The sequence below is a fragment of the Podarcis gaigeae genome (genome assembly GCF_964106915.1).
Source record: "Podarcis gaigeae genome assembly, chromosome: 1".
In the NCBI taxonomy this organism is placed as follows: Eukaryota; Metazoa; Chordata; class Lepidosauria; order Squamata; family Lacertidae; genus Podarcis; species Podarcis gaigeae.
Window position 1 is genome coordinate 28,377,002 of NC_139678.1, and position 13,797 is coordinate 28,390,798.

The 13,797-nt window shown below is 42.3% G+C and overlaps 1 protein-coding gene across 32 annotated transcripts in view; it reads right to left on the reverse strand.

Annotated features, from left to right (window-relative positions):
* Window positions 1-13,797, reverse strand: part of NRXN3 (neurexin 3) — a 1,202,656-nt gene that overhangs the window by 322,402 nt on the left and 866,457 nt on the right. For all 32 annotated transcript variants that reach the window (XM_083730619.1, XM_083730616.1, XM_083730611.1 and 29 more), the window contains one exon: window positions 1,173-1,354. In XM_083730619.1, coding sequence (XP_083586745.1) covers window positions 1,173-1,354 — 182 coding nt within the window. The remainder of the gene's footprint in view (window positions 1-1,172; window positions 1,355-13,797) is intronic.

Here is a 13,797-nt window from a genome sequence, read left to right on the forward strand (position 1 = left end):
GCTGTGAGCAACTAAGCTCTGCAAAACCTCACTGGTGGGATCCTCAGAATAAACCCATCAAAATTAATGGGCTTAGGTTATTTGGTTGCCTTCTGCCTCAAAATAAACCATGCCCTTCCAACTGTACAGTTCTATGATTCTATAAGCATAATAGGTGCATTATGCACATATAGCAGCACAACATCATGATAAAGGGATACACTGATAACATGCTTATCTACATGAGGCTACATGAATTAGGGTTGCAATCCTGTGCACACTTACCTGGGAGTAAGGGCCAATTGATTCAGTGCATTTTACTTATGAGTTAAAACATGTATAGTACTGCTAACAAATCAACCTTAAATTTGTCCAACTAAGATGGCACCCTCACTGCTCAGATATGCAGCTCACTGGGAATCCAGTATGAAGCCATGATTTATCACCCAACCAAGCTGAGACTATATAGGATTCTGTTGCACATAAAACCAGATTTGTTGCAATTGCTCTCATCTGATAGATTAGGACAAAGAAGAAATCGATCTCATTGGATAAACAATAAACAGTATATATTGCCGCTGTGCCGCTAGGTCCAACACACTGTACACACGTTACCAAATCAGGATTTTATATCAAAACCATTTTAGGCCACTTGCTGATTTCAAAGAAATATCACTGAAGTCTTAATCTAAATAACAGACCATGTAGGTTGTTTTTGCCAATCTTGTCATTACAACTCAATATATGGGCAGCAGCCATTGCAAACACACCCACCAACTCTATAGGCACCAGCTGCCAAGGCTCTAAAATATGCAAAGCCTTTCCATGGAGTGAGCACCAAACTGTGGAAAGGTGGTATATACCTTTAAAAAGAAAAAAGAATAACCAAAAACAAGTAAACCAAATCAAACCCCCAACTAGTACAGCAACTTTAGGCTGATGCGCACAGTTATAACACTTTATAAAGAATTACGATAACTGTGGGGAAATGGCAGTATTCAATTCAATCCAATCACAAATTCTCTGCATGGCTCGGATATTGTGTATTTATTCCTATGTGCTGTACTTTGGGCCAATTAGAGGTCTAGGGGTTGTTTTTTTTGTCTTTTACTAAGACTCCTGGTTTGTAGAAAATAGAGCAAAGCCAGCAGAGGAAGTGAGGCGTACAGGAAGGATAAGAGTCTTGTACTCACTATGTGAAGCTGCAGGAAGTCAGTAAGGCCAGGCGCACTGTCAATCCGAACCAAGATGCCATCTTTCACTGTTGTGCTGAACCCGACAGCAAGGCGGTCCGTCCTCGTGCTGGGCCTGTCATTTGCTGGCCAGGTGTAAAGGATGAGGCCTCCACTTTTCCCAAATATATATGTGGCACCAGCTTCAAAACAGAACAAGAGAAATCTACGAGTTAGCCTACCCAGTTGCAGTAGCATTGCAATTATAGGAGATAACACTGTGTCTAACTACGATATTCCATTTGTGAGAGTGATGAAGTCCAAGGCCTAGGGGGTGGGGTGAGGGCTGTGTCACCCTGAATTAAAGTTGTGAACAAAATGAATTAATAACAAAGCAAACGCTAAAGAGATATGCATGAACATTTTCAGACTCTATTGCATAATAGCACAAGGCAGATAATGCATCGTCTCTAAAAGCCTTTTATATATTGTGATGAACAACCCAGTTAGGCTTCTTTTGCATTGAAATTCACTCCACATCTCTAAAATGTACATTAAAATCTTCCCACAGAGCCTGGCATATTATAGTTTGCAGCTCCTGACTGGTGAATCTGCCATATAACTTCCCTTAGCTGGAGGGAAGGAAGACCAGAAAGGCTTTAATTGGGGAGGAGGATATACATTTGCCAAGTCCATCAAACCTCTGACCAGCAGCCAATCCTATCAGTGAATGTAGACTTTTCTGCTTTTGCCTTAAAGTGCATTTGCTATGCAGATTATTATGGCCTTTTAGAATAGAATAAACGCCTTCCAAGCACTGTTGAAATGAATATTCATGCTACTTCTGGTTATCCTAAGTGAACGTACATGGGATTAACAAGGGAACCACAAACAGATAAGTGGTACTTCCTTTTAGGGAAAGATAAATCAGAGGTGATAGGCTTTGCCGTACCCATTTAGTTAAGCTGTGCTTCAGGTGCACATCTCCAACTAAAGACAAGAAGCATTTGCAATAAAGACAGCTAGTAGGTTTTATCATGCACCCATGATTTCATTATCACTAACACAAGTCAGAGCAATATCAGAAGATGTGCTGCTTCTAAAGAAAAACAAAAAACCCAATTCAGTTAACAATACATCCATGGGAATCAACCAGATAGCTGCACATGGAGATAAGGTGTGGTTGTTCAGTGCATGATCTGGAGAAATAACTTGCCTTCCAATGACTGATATAGAAAGGTGGGGGATGACTTCCTTTTCTCAAAGCTTTGCAAGAGGCCAGAATATTCGGCCGAGAAAATAAGACTCATGAACAGCTCAATATTTTGAATGTTTAACTGGAATTAAGTCCCAATTCATTTCAGGGCATTCCCAAACTGTTATTTTCCACATTATATTTGAGTTTTCACATGATGTGAAAGCCACTTCCGGAAGTATTGTGGAATATAGTGCATATTTGGTGCTTGTTTCCATATTATTATTTTTTCCTGGAATCAAATAACACAGAAATGAGAAGTGGCTTTTATGCTGTATGAAAACTCAAATATAATTCCGAACTTAACTGTTAGAGAAACATCATGAAAATGGAACAAACTGCCATTTGAATGCAGCCTGTGTCACTGAATACCAATTGCTGAGTAGGAGAATAACAACACAGCAGGATTTGTTCCCTTCATGACCTGCTTTGGGGCATCCCAGAGGAGGAAATCACATGCTGAACTAGGTCAAGTAGGTCTGATCCAGCATAGTTCTTCTCACATTCTTACCTAGCCTTCCCCCCTCCCAAAACAGCATATCTCGTTTCAATACTTATCATTGCCATTTTGTACTCCAATTTCCTTCAGCTGCTTTGCCTTTTTTGTGTCCCTAATCCATTTCCTATGATTAGCACCTTTATGCCTCTTAAACACTTCCCATTACTCTTTGTAACTGTTGCTATACAGGCTTCATCATTTTGCAATGTCTTCCATTGCCTAGCCTCAAGATTGTTCCTAGATTCTACTGCGGTGGGCGTAAGACTTCTGCAATATTTACACTGTGTCTGCTTGCCACAATAACACAAACCATCTCTTTGTATTAATTAGTGCTGTCTCTAATAATGAATTAACAGGGCTTCTCTCGATGTGCAGGTAATTCAAACAGTCCTCTTTGAATGACGGAGCCCTCAACGATCTTCTGTCCTCAATTATTAGTAAGCTACTACATTTTTTATTATGCCAGCTCACAACATTACATGGTGCAAATCAGTGCATGAAACAGATGGCTGGCAGTGTGACTCTAAAGCATCGGACGAGCTGTTCCCACTTGCAATACCTTGCATGTGCCCTTTGCCCCAGGACATTTTTCACTAGTAACATTCGTGGTAGAAGTAGACTGTGATGCTTGACCTGCAACTGCTGCCTAAAACAGTAGACAGTGCCAAGTTCTCCCATCTCTTCCCTGAGCATTTAGGCAAATTGCTCATGGCATGGCATTGTCACATCATGCATTTCCCTTTGTGCACATCACTGGCAGGGCAGAGAAATGCAGAGAAATGAAATTCTGTCTGTCTAAGCATTGTAAGGAGAGGGAGACATGAGGCTGCCATTTTCAGCCCTGTGTTGAGCAGCATGTCTAGCTCTTCCCTAAGTGTGCTTGTTAGGTGGACTGAGTCACTTAGGAATGTGGTTAATGCTATAGGCAAACTGGAAGAAAGCCACTTTAAAATGAAAAATAGAATCTACTCAACAAAGGCTTTTGTTCATCTCACAAATGGAAGAATTTAAGGATCGCTTTTAAAAATTGCATTCCTTCTACTCACTGCAGGTTGTGAGAAGACAAACTATGGAAAATACTCACACATCTTCCCAAGAGCCACTTGGCTGCACACGGTGCATATCAGAGTCCCCATGAGTGCTAATTACACCCAATTATAATGATTGGTCTGTCACGGCACTTAAGTGCCCAGCAAGATGGAATTTGACATGAAGACATGCACTGTTTTGTGTATCTGTGAAAGGATATTCTAGGGTGGGGCACCTAATGGATGTTCCCTGTAGGGGCATATCACAAATCAGAATCCTTGTAAACAATATATATCCACCCTACATTGTAACTCATAAGCCCTATAAATTATGGTAGTTACCATTGAAAATGGTGGGATTTCTTTTTAAATAAGCATGCATATGATTGCATCTTTAGAATTCAGTTAATCCAGACTGAGTTGCAGGAAACTGCCGCTAGTCATTTTTGCTAGCACCAGAACAATTGCTTGTACCAGTCATGTGTCATAATGGACAAAATGAGTTTGCATTTGAGTGTCTGGTGTATGAGGAGCAGACTGTAATGGCAGAAGCAACCACAAACCACCAACTTCTAAGAGACTCCAATTAAATATATGCAGAGACAAAATATATAAGGAAGGTAAAGGTAAAGGTAAAGGTACCCCTGCCCGTACGGGCCAGTCTTGACAGACTCTGGGGTTGTGCGCCCATCTCACTTAAGAGGCCAGGGGCCAGCGCTGTCCAGAGACACTTCCGGGTCACGTGGCCAGCGTGACATCGCTGCTCTGGCGAGCCAGAGCCGCACACGGAAACGCCGTTTACCTTCCCGCTGGTAAGCGGTCCCTATTTATCTACTTGCACCCGGAGGTGCTTTCGAACTGCTAGGTTGGCAGGCGCTGGGACCGAGCAGCGGGAGCGCACCCCGCCGCAGGGATTCGAACCGCCGACCTTTCGATCGGCAAGTCCTAGGCGCTGAGGCTTTAACCCACAGCGCCACCTGCGTCAACTCTGACAATGAAAACATCTAATACTTCTGCCATTTAAATTAACACCAATGAATCTCTGAATGCGGTCATGAACTCCTTTGTGACAAGCAAACCTCCTATTTGTTCTGTTAATCCAGCAGTCTGAGAATATGAATCAAATGATAAAACAATTTCCACCTGAAATAACACACAGGACACACACAGTTTGATACCTTCCCCCCAATTCATCACCATCCCTTTGTTCTCTTGCGTGTAATCTCTAGTAAATAAAGATGATAGCCCTTTATTTATTTTTAGCCCTGTTCTCTACAAAGACTGGGAACTTATTAAGCAATTGCTTAATAATGCAAATTGCTTAATAAAGCAATTGACCTCCACAAAAGCCTGTTCTTTTGGAAAGTAAAGAGACCCAGAAATGCCCAAACAGAATTACTATCTGCTAGCCTATTCTTCCCCAGAATTTTAATTTTCCTATTTCATGGATACCCGACGTTCCATTACAGGCCTTCTGCTGAGTACAGTAGTTCTGATGGGGCGCTTTTCGGGATGCTCAGAATTCTACTGCTCAGATCCTATTATGTTTATTAATCATCATAACCATGTAAATTTCCCCCCCATGCTAGCAGGAACCTATCAGTTCAACTGGAGGCAAATTTGCTAGCAGGGCATATTTGGTCTTCTTACTCGGCAGGATTTGCAAGTTACCAAGCCGCTGAAATTGTCTAGCATATTCTTAGTAACCAGCACGGCAGTCAGGTTGGAATCCGTAATACATCACAAACAATTAAAGTGCATTTAGCTTGCTACAGCAGGACCCAGTTCAACACGCAAAGAAGACCTTGGCAAGAACTGCACTGAAGTGCCAATTAAACAAGGGAGACTTGAGCACTTTCACCTGGGTGTTTAATGCTTTTGCAAAATTGCATTGAAATAAGACGAAAGGTCTGACAGATGCACAAAGGCGAGGAAATGCAAAATAAAAGCCAGGCACTTATCTCACTATACCCAGGCTCTCTGGTTCAAGCAATCTTGTATCAGTAGGAAGGTGTTAACAAGGGAAAGCTGAGAAAGTATAACCTGAATATCAGGAAAGATCAGTATCCAAGGACAAGCTCTCCTAGGTGGTGGAGAGAGGTACGAGTATCTCAACACTTATTTGAGTTGGATACAATGAATTACTTGGGGGCGGGGGCAAATAGAAAATGTGCAGCATACAAATAATGGTATATCATATCATTGGGATGAAATGGATATGGGTTCAGACGTGTGAGTCTGGAATGATTTACCAAACTTAAAGAGCTTGATTGATGTATTCATTTCAGAATATATAGGCATGCTTGCACTGGTTTATCTCTGAAGCTCTCATGTGTCCACTTAGTGATGCAGAAGCTCAGCTCTGAATCAAAGCCATCTAGACACTGTGTCCCATATTAGCTGTCACGAATCTTGTAGCTAGCAAAATGAGGCAAAGGGTGCTCTTCTTGTTGTCTCGCCACTGGGATCGGCTTGTTGGGTGGTGGCATAGGCTTCTCTATTGTGGCACCCCAAGGTGCAGATTCCCCTTTCCCTGGAACAAGGTTTGTTCTTGGTGGACTGCTTGTGGTTTGTTTAGGGTGGGAAAACCACGAGCTCAGGTTCACAAGTAATGCTAAGTCAAATCATGGTCTGGGTCTGGGTCTGGGTAGCACAGCATCAGGGCTGGGAGAGAACTGAAGCAGTTGCAATTTTCTCTGCAGGCACCAGCCCCCTTACTCATTCATGACCAGCCATAGTTTGGCCCAACATTATGTGCAAACGAGGCCACTGCGTTCCTTCTCCCTCCCACTTCTCTGGTGCCATTTAATTCTCCTACACGGCATGATCCCAACCAATCAGGGGCCACTTAGCAGCGAGCACAACTGTGCCTGGGCTTCCCAGGGCAAGCCCTTTAGTTTTTCTCTCATTTACTCTTCTTATATGTGCATAATATATTGGGCAAGAGATACTTGTAGGAGCTGGGGAGAGACATCAAAAGGGCTGAAGGAGTATGTGGTGTTGCCATCAAATGTGCTGGTTCATTTGATCTCTATTCTAATGGGGGACCCCTTCAAGGAGGAAACAAGGAAGTGTCTTGTTCCATCCATCATAAAGGAATAGTCTCTTTATATCCTTTTTTTTTCTTAGAAGGAGCTTTACCTTGCCTCAGAACAAATCAAAACGGAATGGAGAGCCCTGTGAAAATGCAAAGCTTCCAGGGCAAAAGTATAATCCTTGGAAAGCAGTGCTTCCCCACTTAAAAGAGTTCTCATGAACCAGCTGCTTTTCTCGTCAAGATTCTGCTCTTGGACGGACAAACCCTCAGAGACCCAATATGAGCACAGCAATCTCATCATCTCTTCCTTAAAAGGCATACATTGTTTGACATTAATTAAACAGATTTCTCTTCGACGTTCACAGGAGCTTGGGCTTCCTCTTCGCTAAAAGAATGAGGAGCAAGGAGAAAAAGAGAAAGACAAAACGCAAAACAGAAGCAGCAACTCAGAGCATGGCTGCTTGCTTTGTTTGTTTTTCTTTTAAAAAAAAATGACAGCAAATTAATACAAGTCACTTTCCTCCCAGGATGTAGGCTCTCACCTTTCCTAATGAGAAGCCTGCACCCTGTCCCCCCCACTGCCAACCCAAAGACACATAAAAGCATAGCAATAATCAGCAGCTATTCCAGATCTTAAGCAAAGATGACCACACTTGCTGATCTCCCAGGATTGTTAGATTTCTGTGTTGCAATGGGGTTGGGTGGCCCTCAGGGTCTCTTCCAACTCTATGATTCTATGATTCTGTTATGACAGCCCCCATCATCTTTGGCCATGCTGGCTGTGGATAATAGGAATAATTGTATAGCAACACTCTTGGTAAGTACATTGGTCTCATAGTACAAGGCGCACAGAGAAAATTGAGGTAATACAAAGTATAGGTTGAGAGCTTTTGTGTTACACTGAACTCAGTCTGGATGCTCAATACTCTCTTGTCTGTTTGGCCTGAGGAACATTTTGTGTATTCTGAACTCTAACACCCTGCATTTCTAACTATAGTTTATACAAATAACACTGGCTTGTGTTTCATTAATCTTGCTTCTTGGTGTGACTTCATGCCTTCTTCCCCATCTGCTTCTCCCACTAATCAATGTGGCAGGATGAGAGAGCTTTAATTATTCCAGGTTAAATTATACAGCGGTTTCAGTTATATTATACACAAATGAGTGAAAATGTGCAAGAAGTTGCCTCTGTTGCCTCCTTGTCAATGCTAGAAGAGTTGATCCTCAAATCCCCTCCTGCCTCTGCCATTCTGCAAGTTCACTGAAGGAATGGGTGCAAAGGGACTTCGCCTGGCTTATGACTTTGTTTTCCATGATAAACTTATTCTTTAACTTAAAGGGGAGTTGAGTTTTGCATTCATTTTGCATCCAGGAAAGGAGATAGAAAAAACTACTGTAACAAATTGGCTTGATTTCCCACCTGGATAGGGCAGTCTGGGCAATGGGGGGGAGGGGAGTGTCATTCATGATTAATAAATTATTGAACTACTCTGAATTGAAATATGGAGGTGTACTTTTCACTGAGCTTCACATCTATTCCTGCAGTGTGCAAAGTTCACATTACAACTGAAGATAAAAGAGCACAGATTTTATTTTCCCTAGAGATCCCATCTGCGCATTAAAAAGAAGGGTAAATGAAGCAAAAAGCATACGTTTTATGTGAATGAGATGCATATCTATACACTTCATTCCTTAGGTGCAACTAACATTAAATACCTTTTTTTACAATTAATACAGGGAAGTGTTGCTGGGGTTAAACCATCTGAATCCCCAAAGGAAAAGCCAGATGGGTGAAAATTATCCACACAAATTTGATCTGTATCTGATGCAAGTGAAAACACTGCTAAAAACTGTGTCCTGCTGCCAACTGCAAACATGATTTCCTTTCTCTTGGCAATGGCTTGATAAGGAGGCCCATGGAGAGAATGTCCTTGGAGAAGTCCAGGTGGCAGAATGCCAAAGGAGAAAAACTGGCATTAGCTATCAGTAGCATAATTGCATTCTCAGTCCTCGGGGGGGGGGGGTGATTAGGAGGTACCTAGTGAACTGGCTAACCAGTTAGTAAGTCCATTTTAGGTATCTAAAATAAAACCTGGCAATCAAGAACTTCCCTTTGTATAGGCCTAATGATCATGTCTTCATTCCACCCACTTAATACGGATGTTCCTGCTGTGCACCACTGACTTCCATCATATTCATTATGAAGAATCTTAAGCTCCTTGACCCTGGGTCCCTTCATGAACATCTCTGTATTGAAATGTAGCCCCCTGGCCAGTTCCATACTATATTTCCTGAGTTAGGGTATCATTTTGTGGCTCTCCAATTCATTGCACCTGATGGAATATGGAATCTTTTCTGCTGCACAGCCATACTCTACATCCTGCTTGTTTCTGAGTAATTTTTGAATCCTCGGTTTTCATAATATGAGACCAACTTGCTCCCTGCACAAAGATAACCCTAAGAGAAGGCACTTGTACAGAAGGTGTGAAACACTCTGATTACCCTTCCACAAAAGAATCTGTATAGGTATGCTGATTGGGCCATACACCAGCAAAACAGTGTTGATAAATGCCACTGGGAACCAATAGGATATTGCTTAATTTTATAGGCTTCTCCTTCTCTTTGTTCTAATCTTAAAGGTAAAGGTAAAGGTACCCCTGCCCGTACGGACCAGTCGTGTCCGACTCTAGGGTTGTGCGCCCATCTCACTTAAGAGGCCAGGGGCCAGCGCTGTCCGGAGACACTTCCGGGTCACGTGGCCAGCGTGACATCGCTGCTCTGGCGAGCCAGAGCTGCACACGGAAACGCCGTTTACCTTCCTGCTGGTAAGCGGTCCCTATTTATCTACTTGCACCCGGAGGTGCTTTCGAACTGCTAGGTTGGCAGGCGCTAGGACCGAGCAGCGGGAGCGCACCCCGCCGCAGGGATTCGAACCGCCGACCTTTCGATCGGCAAGTCCTAGGTGCTGAGGAAAAATACAAAAAGGGATGAACACAGTTCTTGGGTTCAACAGCATCCCTTCTGCTATTGGATGTTGACAGAAGGCTGAAGGGTCTGGGAGAATCAGCAAAATCACCTCCGTCCCCATTCTGTTGACAGAAGCCTCCATTGTATTAAAGAGCCTTCTACCAGCACGCCACTCGACAGATACCGTAACCCCCCTTCATTCTTGTTATAATCTGCTTGTTTCTAATCTGGGATGAAATGAACCTCTGCAAACTCAACACACACACATATACATACACACCAGTTGGAAGATTCATTTTCATGTAACTTGGGGTAGCAAATAAGTGGCATTTGGAGACCAAGTCATAAATCCTGGGCATTAAATGCAATGGCTCTGTCTACAGTATGCAAACAGTATGATTCCAAGGTGAATTTCATAGACTGGGATTTTTAAATTTTTGCTTTCTTGAGCTAATCCAACTGCCCTGGGCTCCTTTGGAAGGAAGGGTGGGATATAAATTAACGAAATGATAATTAGTAATACTTACAACATTTCTTAAGTGGTACCTCTGGTTACGAACTTAATTCATTCCGGAGGTCCGTTCTTAAGCTGAAACCGTTCTTAACCTGAGGTACCACTTTGGCTAATGGGGCCTCCCGCTGCCGCCACACTACTGGCAAGTAATTTCTGTTCTCATCCTGAGGTAAAGTTCTTAACTCGACGTACTACTTCCGGGTTAGCGGAGTCTGTAACCTGAAGTGTTTGTAACCCAAGGTGTTTGTAACCCAAGGTACCACTGTAGAGACATGGTAAAATGGTAAATTTGACTATCTGCTCTCAGGAAACCCAAAGGTGACCTTCACATTGCCCCGCTTTGTTTCCGAGAGAATGACTTGGGTTGTGTGTGTTAATGACACAAGGAAGACATTCAGCCAAGCACCTAAGGCATGATTTGGGTTAAAGCTTCCTGGTTCAAGCTTACTAGTTTCACTCCTTTTTTGAAACACTTTTGGACACATGCAATTTAATCCAAAAACGATAACCTTGGTTCTTGGTTTTAAACTCTCTCAATAAACTCAAAACAGCGGGTTGTTGAATTAACCCTGCACCTTGAAATAACTCCTGAATGCACTCAAACATTGGAACAGACTACAGACAATGCCATTGTTTCTGCTTGTTTAATGATGTGATACTTGTCAATCTGCTAAGAAAAGAAACCAAAATGTACTTGGCTTTATCCAGCCATTTAGTCCATCTTTCCTTATCTCTGTGCCTCAGCTGTCCTCTCATAATGTGTCACATAGGTAGCAGACTATATTGACAGCTGCTGAGATCCTCAGCAGCGCTGACCTGTTATGCGAAGGCCTGGCAGGGGTGTTTGGAGCTATAGCTGGAGGGTCAGTAATTCACTAGGATTCTCTTCTCCCATGCTTCTGTCGTTCCAGGATGCTGTGACTTTGTCTGGCATTGAACAGATAGAGAAAGCAAGAATACAGCTTTGTTCTCTCCTTTCTCGAATTCTCCCCATCTGTCTCCACACACAAACGAACACACACACACTTTCTTAGGGCATGCTGAAAACAGGATCGCAACTCACCAAATGGAAGTGCCAAGGCAAGCGTTTCAATCAGAAACCTGCACTTAAGACACCGAACCCCGATACCTAACAATCAGGAAGAATCACGGGAAGGAACAAATTGAACGGAAGTGACAGACGGATGCCAACAAAAAGAGGATGTAAGTCAGCTTCAATGTGACCTCTTCCACAAGGTGGAATAAAGAGGGGATAGCCACCTTACACATCTTCTGAGAGCCGCCTTTTGTCAACTCCCCAATCTGCACAGGGATCAGTGAATGTGTTAAGAGTAAAGGTAACGGCCCAGAAAGGCAAAGTAAAACTCCAAGCTACATATAATTAAATCACATAACAAAACACTTTCTGGAGCTGAACCTGAATTCTACAAATTTCAAAAGTATCAAGGACTGAAGAGGAGTGACTGAATCTGTGCCTCTAGCATATCATAGAATTCACTTTATTTGATATGCAAAAATAACTAAAAATATTATTTTAGTATCCATATAGGTTGATGCTACGGGTGTGTACAACCAGTGGTGCTTGGTTGGGACTAACAGGGTGAAAGGCAGGAAGGCCACCCATAGGCACGTCTGGGCCAATGACAGGCAGAGACAACTAATTCTAGTCTATGCTTTCCTTTGTAGAAGTGGAATGGTGACATGCAGGAAAAATTCTTGTGAGGAATTCTTTGGCCAAGTCAGCAGATGAAAAGTGATCTTTCGATATTTTTCCATGATATTGTAATCTTAACAACCTTCTTTCATTCCTGACGGAGGGAGGGGCAACTCATCCACAAGAGGCAGCTCTGAGGGAGTGGCTTACGTGCAATTTGCTCAAAGGCTGAAGGAAGAGACAAGTGTAATGGCTGTTTAATCATCCTCACTATGAAGTGCCAATTCTTTAGTCTCTTATGACATTCATGAATGATGCAGAAGGCTGGCATGATGAATGCAAAGCAATTCCAAGCGGCAGATACTTTCAGAAAATTTATATCCCCCTCCCCGCAGGACAAAAGGGCTCCTGAGCTGAATTATCATTCGTTCCACAGAAGAATTTACAGTCTTGCCAGCTACTCCTTTTACCCTACTCAATAAAGCGCTTATTTTGATATACTGACTGTGGTTGCTCGAGAACAACCATGTCCCAGGAAAGTCAGCAACCGAAAGAAAGTGCCGAGCACTTAAGTTTGACTACACAGCCTAAAGACTTTATTCACTTCAGTCAGTTTCTTCTATGCACTAGTGGAAAATATACTTTGTTTGCAAAAGGTCCCAGGTTCAGTCCTCAGCATCTGTAAATAGGACTGAGTAAGGGTCTGACCTGAAACCCTGGAGCACCACTTCCAGTCATTGTAGGCAATGCTGATTTAGAACGACTTACAATTAGACTCAATATAATACTTATTATGTGCCTGTTTGAATCTCCTCCCCTGCTGCTGCTTGCTGGTTCTGAAAACCCTTTCTTTGAAACCCACATTTAAACAATCCTAGCTCTATTCAGGCATTTACCTGTATGCATGTGGGCTAAAATTAGGGCAGGGGAACACACACAAGCCATGTTCCCATCATTCCTGCATGGCCCATGATTTGGAATCATGTGTTATCTGGGTTGCCAATTACACTGAGGATTCTCAGTGCATTCACCTGAACGTGTTTTGAATCCCTTCTGTCTCAGTGCATGAAGCATGGGATGAGGGAGGAAATGAAGTATGTAATAAAAGAAATTGTTATGGATTTTTAAAATAAAAATAAATATTAAATTAAAAAACTTAAGTGATCAAAATATAAATAATCTAGATAATAATGTCACACTTTGCTAATTCATAGAAATAATATATTACATGCATATTAATATTACATGCCACTAAACTAATGCATTGAAATTATTGTTGGTTGTGCTCCCACACATCAATAACCTTGATATCCTGAGGCTGGTTCCACCCAGTGCTATTTTTCTAGATAAAGAGGTGCCAGAACTCACCATGAACACCACCCTTGTTCTCTTATAATGGCAATGGCACCCACCTGAAAGGTGCTGGAACTGAGTTCCAGCTGAAAAAATCTCTAGTTCCGCCCATTCACTCCACCCACCCATTATCCATCCTTTTTCAGCCTGTAGAATGTGTTCAATATTATGCAATAATTCACAAGATAATTCAACCTAGTGACAGGGTAACATAAAAATATGATAGGTGCTTTCACTGCCACTAAAATTAAGCTTGTCGTTTTATTCTATGACATGACTATAGTCTTATTAAGAGCTTCTGAAATGAGTCCACTACTGAGTTAAAATATAACTGCATTT